General features: G+C 45.8%; 1 protein-coding gene across 1 annotated transcript in view; it reads left to right on the top strand.

Annotated features, from left to right (window-relative positions):
- The first annotated feature begins 3,883 nt into the window (after positions 1-3,883).
- Positions 3,884-17,298, top strand: part of LOC148538498 (septin-5-like) — a 94,799-nt gene continuing 81,384 nt past the window's right edge. The window contains exon 1 of the mRNA XM_088454099.1: positions 3,884-3,963. Coding sequence (XP_088310225.1) covers positions 3,961-3,963 — 3 coding nt within the window. The 5' untranslated portion in view covers positions 3,884-3,960. The remainder of the gene's footprint in view (positions 3,964-17,298) is intronic.

Here is a 17,298-nt window from a genome sequence, read left to right as displayed (position 1 = left end):
CGACGTGGCTGGCTGTCCTGTTACAGAAAAAAGATAAGATGGAAATAGCTGAGTGAAAATGTTAGAGACAATTATACAGGAAAAGCAAATATCTATGTGCATTGCAGCATATAATAGCGTCGGTGTGATGTGAGGTGGCACATTAAACTTCTTCACAAGTCTCCAAGTGCCGCTGATTTTGTTCCATACACACACACACATACATATATATATATATACACACACACACACATTATATATATATATATATATATATATATATTATATACACATAAACAGTCAGGTCCATAAATATTGGGACATTGACAGAATTTTCAGATTTTGGCCTCTATTCACCACCACAATGGTTTTGAAATGAAACAAACAAGATGTGCGTTAACTGCAGACTTTCAGATTCAATTTGAGGGTAATTACATCCAAATCGGGTGAACGGTGTAGGAATTACAACAGTTTCAATATGTGCCTCCCACTTTTTAAGGGGCCAAAAGTAATGGGACTATCAACTCAAAAGCTATTTAATGGACAGGTGTGGGCTATTCCCTCGTTATTTCATTATCAATTAAGCAAGTAAAAGGTCTGGAGTTGATTCTAGGTGTCACATTTGCATTTGGAATCAGTTGCTGTCAACTCTCAATATGATATCCAAAGAGCTGTCACTATCAGTGAAGCAAGCCATCATTAGGCTGAAAAATCAAAACAAACCCATCAGAGAGATAGCAAAAACATTAGGTGTGGCCAAATCAAATGTTTGGAACATTCTTAAAAAGAAAACGCACTGGAGAGCTCAGCAACACCAAAAGACCCGGAAGACCACGGAAAATAACTGTGGTGGATGACAGAAGAATTATTTCCCTGGTGAAGAAAAACCCCTTCACAACAGTTGGCCAAATCAAGAACACTCTACAGGAGGTAGATGTATATGTGTCAAAGTCAACAATCAAGAGAAGACTTCACAAGAGTAAATATAGAGGGTTCACCACAAGATGCAAACTATTGGTGAGCCACAAAAACAGGAAGACCAGATTAGAATTTGCCAAACAACATCTAAAAAAGCCATTACAGTTCTGGAAAAACATCCTATGGACAGATGAGACAAAGATCAACTTGTACCAGAGTGATGGGAAGAGAAGGAAAGGAACTGCTCATGATCCAAAACATACCACCTCATCAGTGAAGCATGGTGGTGGTAGTGTCGTGGCATGGGCATGTATGGCTGCCAATGGAACTGGTTCCCTTGTATTTATTGATGATGTGACTGCTGACAAAAGCAGCAGAATGAATTCTGAAGTGTTTCGGGCAATATTATATGCTCATATTCAGTCAAATGCTTCAGAACTCATTGGACGGCGCTTCACAGTGCAGATGGACAATGACCCGAAGCATACTGCAAATGCAACCAAAGAGTTTTTTAAAGCTAAAAAGTGGAATGTTATGCAATGGCCAAATCAATCCCCTGACCTGAATCCCATTGAGCATGCATTTCACTTGATGAAGACAAAACTGAAGGGAAAATGCCCCAAGAACAAGCAGGAACTGAAGACATTTGCAGTAGAGGCCTGGCAGAGCATCACCAGGGATGAAACCCAGTGTCTGGTGATGTCTATGCGTTCCAGACTTCAGGCTGTAATTGCCTGCAAAGGATTTAAAAGTATTAAAAAGTGAAAGTTAGATTTAGGATTGTGTAGTTTGTCCCATTACTTTTGGCCCCTTAAAAAGTGGGAGGCACATATAGAAACCGTTGTAATTCCTACACCGTTCACCTGATTTGGATGTAATTACCCTCAAATTAAATCTGAAAGTCTGCAGTTAAAGCACATCTTGTTTGTTTCATTTCAAAGCCATTGTGGTGGTGAATAGAGGCCAAAATATGAAAATTCTGTCAATGTCCCAATATTTATGGACCTGACTGTATATACATACATGCATATATATATACACATATATATAATATGTATGTATAAATATATATATATATATATACATGGTGCCCACCCCAACGTACGTCCCTCTCCCACCTAGAGATAGCTAATAGAGCTAAAGGACTTACTAACCTTCTTTATTTACATTATTCAGTGCTGCACAGCTAGTGCTGCTGCTGAAGATGCCGCCTGGTCCGATCGCTGGGTGCCTGGTCCGATCGCTGGGTTGTCACTCACGACTCTGCTCTGCAAAGGCCCATGGGAGGAGTGGACGCGGCTGGGCATGCGCAGCATGCCCTTCCGCGGCCATCTTGTTTCCTCCTGTAGCCAGAATGAGCTTCTGTCCAGAAGCTCATTCTGACTTGGGCGGCTCACCTGACCGCTGCGCTGTCTGATCGGAGCTGAGCCCCGATCGCGGCATCAGCTCAGCAGCAGGGAAGGGGTGATGATCGATCGGAGCTGAGCCCGCAGAATCAGTTGGTCTGGCCCTCTGAGCTTTTTCTGCTAGCCTCATCTGGCTAGCAGGATGCCTAGAATGACACCCTGCAGCCAGAATCTATGCAGCAGTGCCACCTGGAGCATCCTTAGGATGTTTCAGATGGTCACAGCGCTGCCCTTACAGCTCCCCGGAGCATCCTCAGGAGGGGGTGTGGCCTGCACCGGGTCCGCGAATAGTGTTATAAATCTCAAAATGGCCCTCGGCAGAAAAAGGTTCCCCACCACTGCTCTATGCCCTTGAGCATAGGCTTTAGTAGAAGACATTGAAGGACTAGTATCGTCATCATGATTGGTGGCAGCAGCTGGAGCGCTAGTATTTGCTTGCTCTTCTCTAAACTGATCGTTATCCATTTTTCAATTTGCAGATCACTGTATGGAGTCAGATTGCTTTTACGCACTTGCTCTGGGGTAATACAGCATACTGGGGTGCAGTGCACAGTACAAACAAATATAAAAAAACTTATTTTTTAAAACTGGCAGCTTTGGCTCACACTGGGTAGAGGGGTGCAGTGAGCAGAAGGGTACAAACACAACAATTTTTATTTTAACTTTATTTTTTTCCCTTTTATTATTTAAAAATTTTTTTGCTGACAAATATGGAGTCACACTGTGAATGCAGTGGGTGGGGCCTGCGGAGACAGTGCAGCACCACTCTGATGGAATTAGACTAAGGGGACTGGACACAACACCAGCAGCACAGCCCCTTAGAGATGGACACAGTCCTACTTGGACACCGCAGAGCAGAGCGCAGCATGCAGAAGCGTGACTGATTGGAGTAAAATGGCACCAAGGATGACGTTTGGCCTCGATCTGACATCCGAGCCTGGTGGGAAACCCCCGAGCCAGGACTCAAATGCGGCTCTGATTCACAAGTTCGGAGTGGTCCAGATTCAAGGTAATTCAGAGAGCTCATCTCTACTATTTATGTAACAATCCTGCAGGGGTGGCTGTTTACTTTTATCAGGATGCATTTTCCTTAAAGCCCTAAAAAAACTCTTTGATTTCAGAATACTGCCATATAGTATGACTGTAATGTCTGCATGCCATGCCAGATAACGTTATCTATTACAGGATTTCCATCACGCACCTTGCTGGCGGATCTAAATTACTGACAGGGATTGGAAAAGGCAGAAAAGGGAGCATCTGGCAGTGACCTGCAGCCAAGCAACAGACTCAGCAGTCTGAGTAGCTACAGTGATTGCCTTTCCTTGTCCCAGCTACTCAGCACAAGTGACTATAATAATAATACTGTACATAGGCAAGGCATAGTGTCTGTCATGTGTGCAGAGAGCGATGGAAAGAGGTACGAATACCCTGAACATACATTTACACAATCTTTTACTTGGAAACAGTGTCTGAGATGATCTCTGTTCCCTTCTGTATGGTGTACAAGGAAGAGGAATCAGGACGCAGGGAGGTAGAGTAACAGACTTGAAATAGTGACGTAGACTGGTGTAGGACTTCAGAGGCTGACAGACAGGAGAGGAGAGAGGTGCAGGAAAACACACACACCAGAGAGGGGAGAGCCCTCACACTGCAGCAAATGGTAAGGATGACACTTCTTCACTTACTAGAGCTGGAAGGGGAGATTATTATAAGAGACAGACAGGATTATAATGAGATTTATGGAGGTTGCAGGGAAGTGACAGGTTATGTGAGTGCTTGTGTGAGAGATTTGCAGACGTTATGCATACACAAATAGGATAAAGACTTTACTACACATCGTTAAACTGAGAAATTATTGCATGAATGGATTTTGAGATTTAAAGAGAGAAGTTATTTAAATGATTGGGTATAGAGTACATGAGACTAGTCATTTCCTATTTGTGGCTCTGCTACTAATATTCACAGAGCTTATAAAAATATATACTTACAATTACTAACCAAATGCTGAACCTAGTAAAGTTTGATCCTATATATACTGTATGCAGTCTCTGCACCCAGATACAGTACACTGCAGAGTTCTGCATATCACTGCTGCGCACAGTCAAAGGGGGTTAAGTGCAGTCCTGTGAAAACTATTAATGTAATCATTTTGAAAATATATGTATGGTGTAACCTGGTGATTCATAAAATTATACTTGAAAGGATGCTGCATATAAGATCATTACGTTAGATGTAAAATCATGTATGCCCACAGAAAAGGCAGGTCTTTAAAACTTGACACCACAGTAACAGATGCCAGTGCAGAGAAGTGATTACAGATCTGCACTACCTCTTGGGAAGCTGAGCTGTCTGTCACCTTTTTTTGCTTGTAGAAGTCACATTCTTTAATGCCAACTTGACAATACATTATCTGTGATTGACAATGTTGCCTCTTAAGCTGGGTACACACTTAACAACGTGTGTACCCAGTGATGCGACACACGACCGGACTGCAGATGGGCCAACATATCGGGTGGTCCGTACACATTGGGTGATCCAGTGCCTGACCGCCGGTTATGCCGCCCGCCCATAGCGCTATATGGGATCATCAGCCACATCACCTGATCTTACTACATGTAGAAAAGATCAGACGATGGGGCTGATGACCCCACAGAAACGCACATTACACGCATACACACTACACATTTTTTACGATTTGCCGTTCCGAAGTGTTGTAATCGGCCAAACCGTTAAATATATTGTGTAGTGTGTAGGGGCCTTTAGATAAAGTATCTGTAGCTCTGCAGATACAGTCTAATAGTCAGGGGCTCTGTTACATAGTAGCATTCACAGATTATTAGATACAATTTATAGTGTTAGATGCATTCTGTATAGCGTATAAGTCAGTGGTCTACGACCTGTAGCTCGCGGCCGTAATTTTGGTAGCTCACGTAGCTGCAGTACTGTCGAGTCAACTAGAAGGAAGTGACCTCTGACATGTGCTTCCCCGTGGCATCGACGCCAGGGGTGGAGCCACAGGAAAGCACATCAGGTGATTGCCGCAGCCTCTACAGCAATTACCTAATATGCTTCCCTGTGGTTCTACCCACAGCATCTAAGCTACGGCGGAGCGAGTGACTCCCGCCCAGCCCGGCCGGAAAATCACACAGCAGCCCCACCTGTATTTTTTGCACCTCTACTGCACGTACCTACTTGGAGCCGATAATTAACAGTGAAATGTGCCTGTGCTTAAATTTTATTTACAAACTATAACAATATCACTGTAATAATTAAATGCATTTTTATTTTCCATGAAAAAATAGTTTTTCATTTTAATTAAAGTACCTTCATTTGTTCGGTTATTAGCCAGATTTTTTTTTACTACAATTTTAGTAGCTCATCAGGAGGTTTCATATTTCTAAAGTAGCTCACACCTCAATTAACGTTGGAGACCACTGGTATAAGTTATATAATAATATTTAATGACAGAGAACATTTTAAAAAAACAAAACATATCTAATATTTTTACAGATAACAATCCAGTCATCAAAGGACTATTCAGTTCTGATTTTGCAATTATGAATGCTTTATGCATGAAAACATGATATATTTTTACCAATGCCTCCTTTTTTTTATCTTTCATGGGAGCAAAAAAAGCAAAACTTTTTGGACCAATATTACTTCACAATTTAAAGCAGCAATCCCTTATAGATTTTTTTGTGTGTGCTTAACTAGCAAGTTCAATGCATTTTAATCTTTTAAGCATGCATCTAATCTATTTTTTTCTAAAGGTGGGTACACACCTGACAGATATATCTGAAGATCGAGTGATCTGCAGATATATCTGCAGATGATGGTCGTTCATACACACTGAACGGCCATCATCTACTTGTGCCCTCGGGTCCCGGGGGGCGGGACCCGGCGGCCGGTGGGCAGGTCGGAGGCGCCCGTACACACCTACCATTGGACAGATATGTCTGCAGATATGTCCATCGACTGTGCAGCACAGCCAATGCGATATGTCGGTGAACGACGACGTTCACCGACATATCGCAGGTACAAACTGGCCAATGTGCAGCAGATATACTGGCCGATCAATTGATCGGCCAATGTATCTATCAGTGTGTACCCAGCATTAGTTATCCTCCTACAAATTGTTATCTCCCTCCAAAATCTCACTGGAGAATGGAACAATGGTTGACAGACAGGCTGTGCGGGCTCACAGCTTATTATGTGCTGGCAGAAGGGGAAGTGGCGGGGGGGGGGAGAAAGAACATTTCACAGTGCAGAGCTCATAGTGACATTCCAAAGCCTCTCTGCTTACTAGAGTGAGTCACTATGTTGCTGCCTCTGCTGATCACTGGTATACAAAGTAGTGCACAGGGGATGAGAGATCAGGCACAGTTGCTCTCAGAAAATAGATATAAGCAGAATCTGCTGTTAGGGTACCTCCCCGTCTGTCTTTCCTGCTTCAACTGCAGCGCAGGACAGCACATCACGGAGACCACCAATGAGAGTGGTGCATTCATTTGTTATGGAACGCTTTGTATGTACATTATATGGAATTATTAACATGGAACCTTCTTTAATTGTGGGACATTTTAATGGGTGATTTTCCTTTTGTTACATTTGTGTTTGGAAGTGTACCTTTTGTCTCATTATTATTCACTAATTGGTGTGTGTTTAAGTGAATGTGTTTAAACAGGGGAGCGCTGTGGTATTGCATATATCTTTTCCATATATAGTTCTTGTATAGGAGTGCTAGATGAACACTCTATTCAAAATATGATCGTGAGCAGCAAAACAGGGATATTTAACATGAATTTCACAGATTTCACGACAGATCGAGGATCATCAATGGTTGCCGGTTGGCATTTCCAAATGGCGGATCAGCAGTTCCAGCCCGATCGGGGCACCGGTGAAATGGCCGCCTAATGCATTGGGCCCTTTACTGGAGCAGCTGTCCTCACATGATGGGAAAAATGTTAAATTGCTCCAGTAGTTTAGTCAGTGAGTTTGATTGAAAAGTTCCACAACCTATTCGCATATTTTGCTAAATTGACCCCTGAATGAGAAAAGTTGCCATATACAGTAATAAAAAGAGAGATAAGGGCATCAAAGACAGAGGTTTGTATTGTCAATAATTTCAAGACAGAAGCTTCATTCTGTTACTGTAATAAGATTTCTTTAGCTTTGACTGTATAAAGTAAACTTACCAACCAGTGGCGGATCTAGCGAGTGGTGGTCCCAGGTGCAAAAGTATGCTTTGGGCCCCCCTCCTCCACCCTACTCCAAGTTCAAAGTGCAGTGGGTGACAGGGAGAGGCAAGAAGGTGATAAGGAGAGGGTGACAGGGAGAGATAACAGGAAGTGGGTGACAGGGAGAGGGACGAGGCAGTGGGTGACAGGGAGAAGCAGTGGGTGACAAGGAGAGGTGACAGACAGTGGGTTACAGGGTGAGGGAAGATGCAGTGCGTGACCGGGAAGTGGGTGAGAGGTGACAGGGAGAAGCAGTGGGTGACAGAGAGGGTGACAGGCAATCGGTGAAAGGGAGAGGGGATAGGCAGTGGATGACAGGGAGAGAGTAATAGGGAGAAGCAGTGGGTGACAGGGATAGTTGACAGGGAATGGGTGAAAGGGAGAGGGGATAGGCAGTGGGTGACAGGAAGAGAGTAATAGGGAGAGGTGATAGGGAAAAGCAGTGGGTGACAGGGAGAGGTGACAGGGAGAGGGGAGAGGCAGTGGTTGACAGGGAGAGGTGACAAGCAGTGGGTGATAGGGAGAAGGGAGAGGCAGTGGGTGACAGGGAGAGGGGAGAGGCAGTGTGTGACAGGGAGAGCAGAGAGGCATTGGGTGACGGAGAGGTGACAGGCAGTGGGTGACAAGGAGAAGTGATAGGCAGTGGGTGACAGGGAGAGGTGATAGGCAGTGGGTGACTGGGAGAGGGGAGAGGCAGTGGGTGACTGGGTGAGGGTGATAGGAAGAGGTGACAGAGAGAGGGAGAAGGTGACAGGGAGAGGGGAGAGGCACCACACAAAAGAAAAACTGTGGACACAGGAGATCACAAATTTAATTTATCTTGCATTTATTACACTATGGGCCATATTCAATTTGAGGCAAAAAGTCAGTTGTCGGACTTTTTGCCTCAAATCGTCCCCGCGATTCCCCGTTTTCAATTTCATTTTGGCGAAAAAGGGACCTGCGAAGAGGAAATCGGTGAAAAGTCCTGTAATTTTAGGGGAAATCATCCTGACACCCCCCAAAAGATGCTCTGACATGGGGGTTCACTATGAGTACCCCTGAATAGTCCTGCTAAAGGTATTGGGGTCTTTAAACAGTCTCAATAGGTGCTGTATTGTGTCTTTGGGAAAGTGGTGAGTAATAGCATTTAGCAACTTTTTTGGGGAAAAATAAGGTGTCCCATCAAATTTGGGGTACATGAAAATGGGTACTAGCATATTTTAAAGTGGCTAATGTGAAGTTTTATAAATCGTGAAAAATCCACTAGCCACAAGCACCTGCCATAAAAAAACGCCTGGGGCATACTTGGGGACCCCTCCTCAGTCTATTTCACTAGTTTAGAAGTTTGGGGCTGATTCAGACCCGCTCGTGAGCGCAGGACGCTCGCAAGTGGGTCGATGGTGCCGAATTGCGCATGCGCCCGAGGGAGCTCCCTCCGTCGCGTGCATGCGCAAGACCCGAATAACAACGGCCAAGCCGTCGTTATGGGTCTCGCACCAAAGTGGGCGTGCTGTTGATGGTGAGTGACAGCATGCCCCCTTTGGTGGGCGTGCCGGGGGCGTGGCTGCCAGACGGAGGCGTTCCCATGGGTACGCCTACCGTCTGAGTCCGGCCCCACTGACATAACTAGTGATGTCAGTGGGAGTGATTTTGGCTCTGATAGAGCCAAAATCACTCCAGGGCTTGCGGTCACCGAGACCCTACCACAGTGTCTCGTCGCAAGCCCGACGGTCGCGATGGTCTTGACCATCGCGACCATCATCATGGACGCTCGCTATAGCTGTGGGTGGTAACCCACAGCTATGCGAGCATCCATGAGGCCGCTCCAAGTTGAGGGAGGAGGGCCCTGATTCAGAGCGAGCGCTCTGGTCAGAGCGTTCGGCTCTGAATCAGGCCCTTTGTCCCCCAATTATTATTTTTTCTTCCCCAAAATGAAAGTACCTTTTTTTGGGTGTCATGTGGTCCTTTTTTAATTTTTTTTTAACACAGAATAACTTTGGGGGACTGTCCAAGGGGTGCAGGGTGGTTTTTGGAGGTCTGCACCCCAAAACCCCAATTCTGCACTTGTTCTCGCCACCTATTCAATGGTGATACTTTTTCGCAGGTCCCAATGCATAGACTTTTCGCTCCTGCGAAAAGCCGGGAAAATTGAATACAGGGATAACTCAAACCTGCGAAAATAACAGGTTTTCGCAGCCTAATTGAATACGGCCCTATATGTGACACCTATAGTGTAATAATTGCAACACAAATGAAAGTTGTAATTTCCTGAGATGACAACATGCACAAACCTGCTAGATGTTATGCTAATTAATGCCCCTAAGTCTACAATATAATGGGCATAATACTGCTTGCATCAATACACACAATACTGAACTATGTAGTAGAGTAGAATCAGAAGTTGTCCCATAGTAATATACAGGGCCGGATTAAGGTCCGTGGGGGCCCCTGGGCAACAAACTTGTGGGGGCCATTATATATACCACCATTTCTTGTCAACCTTGGAACATTTTTTTTCCTTTTTATTCACCTTAATGTCACTAGTAATAAGGCCCCTCTTGCAATACCCACTGTAGTAGTGCCCCTTATGCAATGTCCCCAGTAGCAGTGTCCTTTATGCAGTGCCCCCAGTAATGGTCCCCCCTATGCAGTGCCCACTGTAGTAGTCCCCCCTATGCAGTGCCCCCTGTAGTAATGCCCATTATGCAGTGCCCCCAGTAGTGGTCCCCCTATGCATTGCCCCTTCTATAATGCCCCCAGTAGTGCCCCTTATATAGTGCTCCCAGACCCAGTAGTGGTCCCCCCCTATGCAGTGCCCCTTATATAGTGCCCCCAGTAGTAGTCCCCCCCTATGCATTACCCCCGGTAGTAGTCCACCCCTATACAGTGCCCCCAGTAGTTGTCCCCATATGCATTGCCCCCAGTAGTTGTCCCCCTATGCATTGCCCCCAGTAGTTGTCCCCCCTATGCATTGCCCCCAGTAGTAGTCCCCCCTATGCATTGACCCTAGTAGCTTCCCCCCAGTGCACCCATGAAGCGACCCCCCTATACAGTGGCCCCTGTAGCAGCCCCCCCTATGCAGTGCCCCTTACACACACCCAAAAACAAAATACAACTTACCTGAATCCCCGCTCCTGATGCGACCGCCGCTGTCCACTCTGAGTCCGGCTCTTCTCCTAGCACTATGGGAGAGACGTCAGTGTCATGACGTCTCTCTCATCACCCGCTGCCGGAGGAGCCGGAAGGCGGAGCTAATGAGTGAGCTCCAGCCGGCTTTCTCCGTTGACGCAGCAGCCAATGAGAGTCAGTCTGACTCTCATCGGCTGCTGTAACAAACACACAGCTGCCGGTGGCGGCTGTGGGTTTGTAACTGTGTAGTGTGGCCGCGCTCACTGGCGTCTACACTACACTAGCAGTGGGGACACTAACGGTGGGTGCAGACAGCGGACCCTGGTGCAAGCCACCGGCTGCACCACTGCTAGTGGGGGCCCAAGGACGATCGCCCCCTGTCGCCCCCCCCCCTTAATCCGGCCTTGGTAATATAAAACTGACTGCATTCTAATTTGTCTATTCAAAAACTGCCTGCATTATCTGCACCCATCATAACATGCAGACATTGGGGCTGATTCTTAGTTGGGACCAAGTTAAAAAAAAAAGTAAGTAACTTTTTACCTGGAACAAACCATGTTGCAATGCAAGGGGTGGAAATGCATTTATTTTTTGCATGCAGGGTAAATACTGGCTGTTATTGCATGCAGCCCATAGATGCTGGCCAGATTTATTTTTATACAGCAAGTTACAGTTTGGACATGCTCCTCCCAAATCTAAATCTCTCATTTTACATGTCCTTCACGTGCAGTGCAACATGGTTTTACCCCCATACAAAGTTTTGCTGGGTACACATCTTCAGATAAATTCTGCAAGATCCTATAAACACTCTGACACGATTATCGGATTGGTGTGCATCCGTACACCAATCCGCACACCGTACTGAGCAATTATTAGCTCAGTGTGTGATGTCTGCAGATGTCTTCATTGGGATCGTAAAGTCGGGAACAAGATAGTGGAGTGCGCGTGGAGCACATCAGATCCCGACCTCCCCATCTGACCATCGCAGGAACATTTGAAGCGATTTATTGGCTAACTCTCCTACATACACACTGTACAATTATCGTGCTGATCTTCCGATTATCGGCTGATTGGCCTGATAACTGTATATAGGGTCTCATTCAGACCCGCTCGCAAGCGCTTGAGCGCTCACAAGCGGGTCGATGTTGGCCTCTGCGCACGTGCAGCGGCCGCACTGCGCGTGCGCAAGCCCCGGAGCGAGAGAGAAATTCTCTTTCTCCGGGTCTCACTACAAAAGAGGCAGCTGTCGATGTTGATTGACAGCTCGCCCCGTTTTGTAGGCGTGGCATGGGGGTGGCTTCACAAACGGAGGCGTTCCCATGCGAACGCCTGCTGTTTGTGGGTGGCCCCACTGACATCACCAGTGATGTCAGTGGGAGAGCTTCCGGCTCTATTAGAGCCAGAAGCTCTCTGGGGCTTGCGACAGACGAGACCTTACCACAAGGGTCTCGTCGCAAGCCCGATGGTCGCGATGGTCTTGCCCTTTGCGACTATCATCCTGGCCGCTCGCTAAAGCTGTGGGTGGTAAAGCGGCCAGGATGCCGGAACATTTTTAATATGCGGCCGCCCTCATTCAGAGCGAGTGATCGCATTTTGCGAGCGCCTCTGAATGAGGTCCATACTGTGTACTAGCTTCCTTTGCTCCTAACTCAGAATCAGCTCCTTTGGGTTAATGTTTATCAAGTGTATTTTAAATCTTTATAAATAATTTACATGAACTAATGAGTGCTTTATATATATACATCTATATATACACAATATATATATATATATATAATATATTTGTCTAGCAAGAAGTGCTGTAAGTAGGGGTGTGCGAGCACCCCCGTAAAAGTGAGTGAATCTCCCGCATTCCGCCCATTTCCAATTGAAGTGGTCAGGATGGGGAGATCATGCCGGGAATCATGGGTTCATAAGGAGGGGCAGGGATAAAATGACATGATTTGTGACACTGTAGCCCTGCCTCTTCCCTGCGGACTCACGATTCCTGCAATTTGCGAAGGCGGGGGACGGGGCCTAATGACTCAAAGAGACCGCCCCTACCCTTGAAATGGTCACCTGCATCTCCTCAGCGGGCTTCTCCTGGAGAGGAGTAAGTAAAAGTTGGCAAGTATGGACATGACGTCATGTGCTCAGGGGCAGGGCTGGCACACAGAGATTGACAATTTGGCAGTCTTGCTTTTCAGAAAAGCAATATGTGGGTTGATGGATATATAAGGAGAGGCAGGGCCAGAGTTTTCACAGCAATTTAAATTATGATAGGCTCAGCTCTTTGACCTGTATCATGTATATAATATAGTAACATTTTACATCTTATAGGAGCTAAACACTGATTTATGTATTTTCATTTCATAGTTTCATTTCAGTTATGGTTATAGGGGTTTTGTGGTCTCTTTTATGTATAATATTTTACCAGATTAAAATAATTTCATTTAGTTGATTGGTGTATTAAACAAAAAAGTTTGGGAGGTTTTAACCTGTTGTCTGTGGCTGTAGGTAGCCAAGAGTATTCTCCATCAAACTCAGCAGTCAAGTGTTATACTCAGAAAGGATAAAGGGACTTGCTCTATATTATTTTCACTGATGGTGAAGCTAAGTTTTTTTATTGCAAACTATTTGGAGTATGTTACTTGCTGTGTTTTTTAATATGCATGGGGAGAGGAGCCCTCCTGTATGTTCTAATGAAAATGTAAATTCAAAGGTGATTTTAAGTTCAGTGATGTCGCTATGCAATAGAATTAAGTGTACAAATACTGAAGCTAGTGGGAAGGGGAGATTACAGTGACACCAAGTAGAATATCATGGTAGCAGGCAGGGCTGCCATCAGAAATTGTGGTGCCTGGCACTGAGAAAATAGCCAGCCTCCCCCCCCAGACCTTAATGGGGATACACAGTGCAGGGTAGGATGGACATGGGAGGCACGGGGCTAGGATGGCTGGACTGGGAGGGCACAGGGGAGGCTGGACTGGAGTGGGGGCGCAGGGCAAGGAAGGCTGGACCTTAATGGGGACAGAGAAGCTTAGCTGGACTGGGGGGGGCAGGGAAGGGGTAGGCTGGACTGGGGAGAGGGGGTCAGGGCAGGGAAGGCTGGCTGGAGTAGGGGGAGGCAGAGGCAAGAAAGGCTGAATGGAGGGGGGACAGGGAAGGCTACTTGCACTAGGTGGAGGGGCACAGAGCAGGGACTACCTCGTTTCTTCAGAAGGCCCGGAGAGAGCCGGGTACCTGGGTGGGAGCAGATATGCACCGGCAGTCAGTAAGATATAGCGCCGTCGACATGGCAAACATGTTGCCGGCCACGAGCCAATCATACCTCGCGGACTGGCAGCCAATCCGGAGTGGCGGCGCTGTTTCTCACTGACTGCTGGTGCATATCTGCTCCGAACCCACCCGGCAGTCCCCCCTTGATGGCGGCCCAGGTGGCAGGTTGTGTGCACACTGTACCTGGGAGTCCCACCTCAATGTCAAAGCCAGATGCAGCAGCAGTAGGTCTCTAGGCAATTGCTCACCACCTCCAGCTTACTGAAGCTCCCTCTGGCTGCTGACCTTGGCTGCTGTCATAGTAACTAAAAGGAAGCCTGTTATTGGTTCAGGACCATAACTAGGGGTGTGCGAGTGGTGCCACTGCACAGAGTGTAGGGCTCTGTGGGCGGCACATCCAGCTACCAGGGTGCCTGGAAAGGCACCCTGCAGCTAGAATCTCTATAGCAGAGTGTCCTTAGAATGCTTCAGGCGTGCACACCGCTGCCCTTTCAGTCCCCCGGAGCATTCTTAGAATGATCCAGGCATTGCTGTAATCCTCAGCATTTGTGGTCTCGCCTCGCCCCCTCTGTATGACGTCATGTGGAGGGGCATAACGTGCACTGGGCGCCAGGACCACTAGTTACAGCGCTGTGTTGGTTACAAGTGCAGGCTGCTTCCTATTAGTTATTAGAACAGTTCTGATCAGTAACAGTAGTTTAGAAAATTGGTATATTTTCTGCTTCTTGTACAGAAAGGCCCACAGAGTATTTGCTGGGGCCCACACATATCTAGTTAGACCCGTGAGTGAGGACAAAGTTACCAAACTGAGAACCTGAAATAGCAAGGATCGCAATTGCAAAGCTGCACGCAGGCTATAGATATATGATGTATGCACGCAGGCTATAGATATATGATGTATGCACGCAGGCTATAGATATATGATGTATGCACGCAGGCTATAGATATATGCACGCAAGCAGCTTTGCAATTCCGATCCTTGCAGATATGGTAATGCAGCAGGACGCATCACACCCCCTGTGCTTTACTTATCCAAGCTGCGTTGACCAACGCAGCATCGGATAATCTGCTTAACATCGGCTGGCTGATGACCCATGGGGTCACGCAGCCGGCCGCCGCAGTTGAGAGGAAGAGGCCAGGAAATCTCTGTCAGCCGACGGAGATCCTGGCTTCTTCCTTCTCCCAACGGCAGCGACACGCCTCCATTTCAGGAAACGGGGGCCACACCCTCCTCGCCCACAAACGGTGCTGAATCTGGCTCTGAGATAGATAATCTCAATGATCATTGCTTATTACCATATATACTCGATATAGATATATATATATATATACATACACAAACTACATTTATAAAAAGTGCACTGAGAGATTCTAAGTGTCCCTGATGTGGTGTAGGACAAGTACCATTTTCTGCAGTAATAGTTGCTTGTCTTTTAGAAATGTTACACTGCTATTCCCACAGAAGCTCTGCACATCTCCTGTGAAACCATGCATTGCATTACAGGATGACGGGCTACTGATTGTTTTTTACTAAACAATTATATTGCTAAATAAATAGATATTTCTTACTATGTATTCCATTTCATATATACTTTACGCCCTGCATCCATGTATTTAGGCTTACTTACATTTCATGCTATCTCTCACCTTTGTACTGTATTCTTCTCAGTTATAGAATCCTTATTACAGTGGCGTCTTATAAGAGGAAGTGGCCCGTGTGTATTCTCCGTGTGGGTCCCCCCTCATGCTAGTACATACGCAGTGTAGAGTCTGGGACTATGCCAGTGGCAATTTCTTGGAACTTTCTTCAGGTGTGGTCTCCAGGTACATTAAGTACGGTGCTGAGTGTGTGGTGTGGGCTCCCCTGGACCCAGGCACCTGTGTGCATCGCACTCATTATAGATACGCCAATGCCCCAACATGACCTCTTTCCTCCTGACTGTCTCTCACTAGCAGCTCTCTGCTCAGTGTTTATCCTTATTTTGTCTCTCCTCTGTCCTCCTGCTCCCAGCTCTTCCATTGCACATATTGGGCCTTATTCAGAGTCAGTCGAACTGTGACACCCTCCCTCCATTGGCTGTAGGGTTGTGGATTGAAAGATCTACAGTAAAAAGGTAGACAAAGTGTAGTTAGACACCAGATGTTAGACAGGCAATAGGTCGAAAGAGGCAAACGTTCGACATGGACAAAAGGTCGACACACTAAAGGTCGACATGTAAGAAGGTTGGCGTGCAGACCCTTTGACCCTGTCAACCTTCTTACATGTCGACATTTAGTGTGTCGACCTTTTATCCCTGTCGACCTATTGCCTGTCTAACATCTGGTGTCTATCAAGACAATATCTACCTTTTTACTGTAACCCTCCTCTGCCATAATACCTGCCAGAGATGAGACTGGATTGCCACTGGTCTGGAGGTGTGGGTTCACTGTCAGTACAGAAAGTGCTAAATATCTCTGTGAACAATGGAAACATATTACAGTTATTAGCCAGATAAAGAAGATAATAAATATTTGAAGGGATTAGAACCTGTGAAATGCAAAGATAATCAGACGCAAATAGGATATTTTAATGTTTTTTTAATAATAACACTTAAAAATATACGTGTAGTCTTCCCCTTCTCCACTGAGTAGGAAGCATTAAGGCTTAAACATAGAAAAACAAATAATATTTATAACTTGAGCAAAGATTTTACTTTACTGCACAAGTTTCCGGCCAGATCCCTGTATGTAACCTCTTTTTTCCTTCATATTAACTAAGATAAAAATAACATTGTTACATCTAGCCATTTCCCAGTAGTTGAGATGTTCATCACAATATACAGCTTCATTCTAGAAGATGTTACACTGGTTTATATTTTCAAGTAAAAAAAGGAGAAAAACAATGGGTATATTCTAGTATCATCTAACAGTACAACAAAGCTTCTTTGTGAGCTATCATTTCATTAGCTGCATACAAATTCATTAGTAACTATGTAACAACACAATCAACTTTCCTTGATGCATTCAGACAAAGTTACCGTTCATGGGGTTACAGGGTTATACCATTGTTTTACTGTGTTGATAGTAATAACCAGGATCAGGAGGGGCAGACAGTAAGGAAAGCATCCTCAGTTGCACTGAAATGAGTTTGATTCCTTGCACCCCCAGATACTATCAAACAATCCACTCTGTTTAACAAAGCAGGGCATATGCCACAATCCTGGCCATGTGCCGCAGGTTGCATGCCACCATAATAAGATCATACTTGCCTACACTCCAGAATCTCAGGTGACTCTCACGGACATCCGGAAATGTATGCAAGTGCCCCAAATGCTGCCTGCAGAGTTTAGTGGGCAAACCTGGGCAGCTTTATAATGCAATCATGGTGTCATGCCCCCCCCTACCCTTCG

Source organism: Taudactylus pleione, unplaced genomic scaffold, assembly GCF_031769625.1.
Source record: "Taudactylus pleione unplaced genomic scaffold, aTauple2 ptg000040l, whole genome shotgun sequence".
NCBI lineage: Eukaryota > Metazoa > Chordata > Amphibia > Anura > Myobatrachidae > Taudactylus > Taudactylus pleione.
This window is presented reverse-complemented; position numbering and strand designations above follow the sequence as displayed.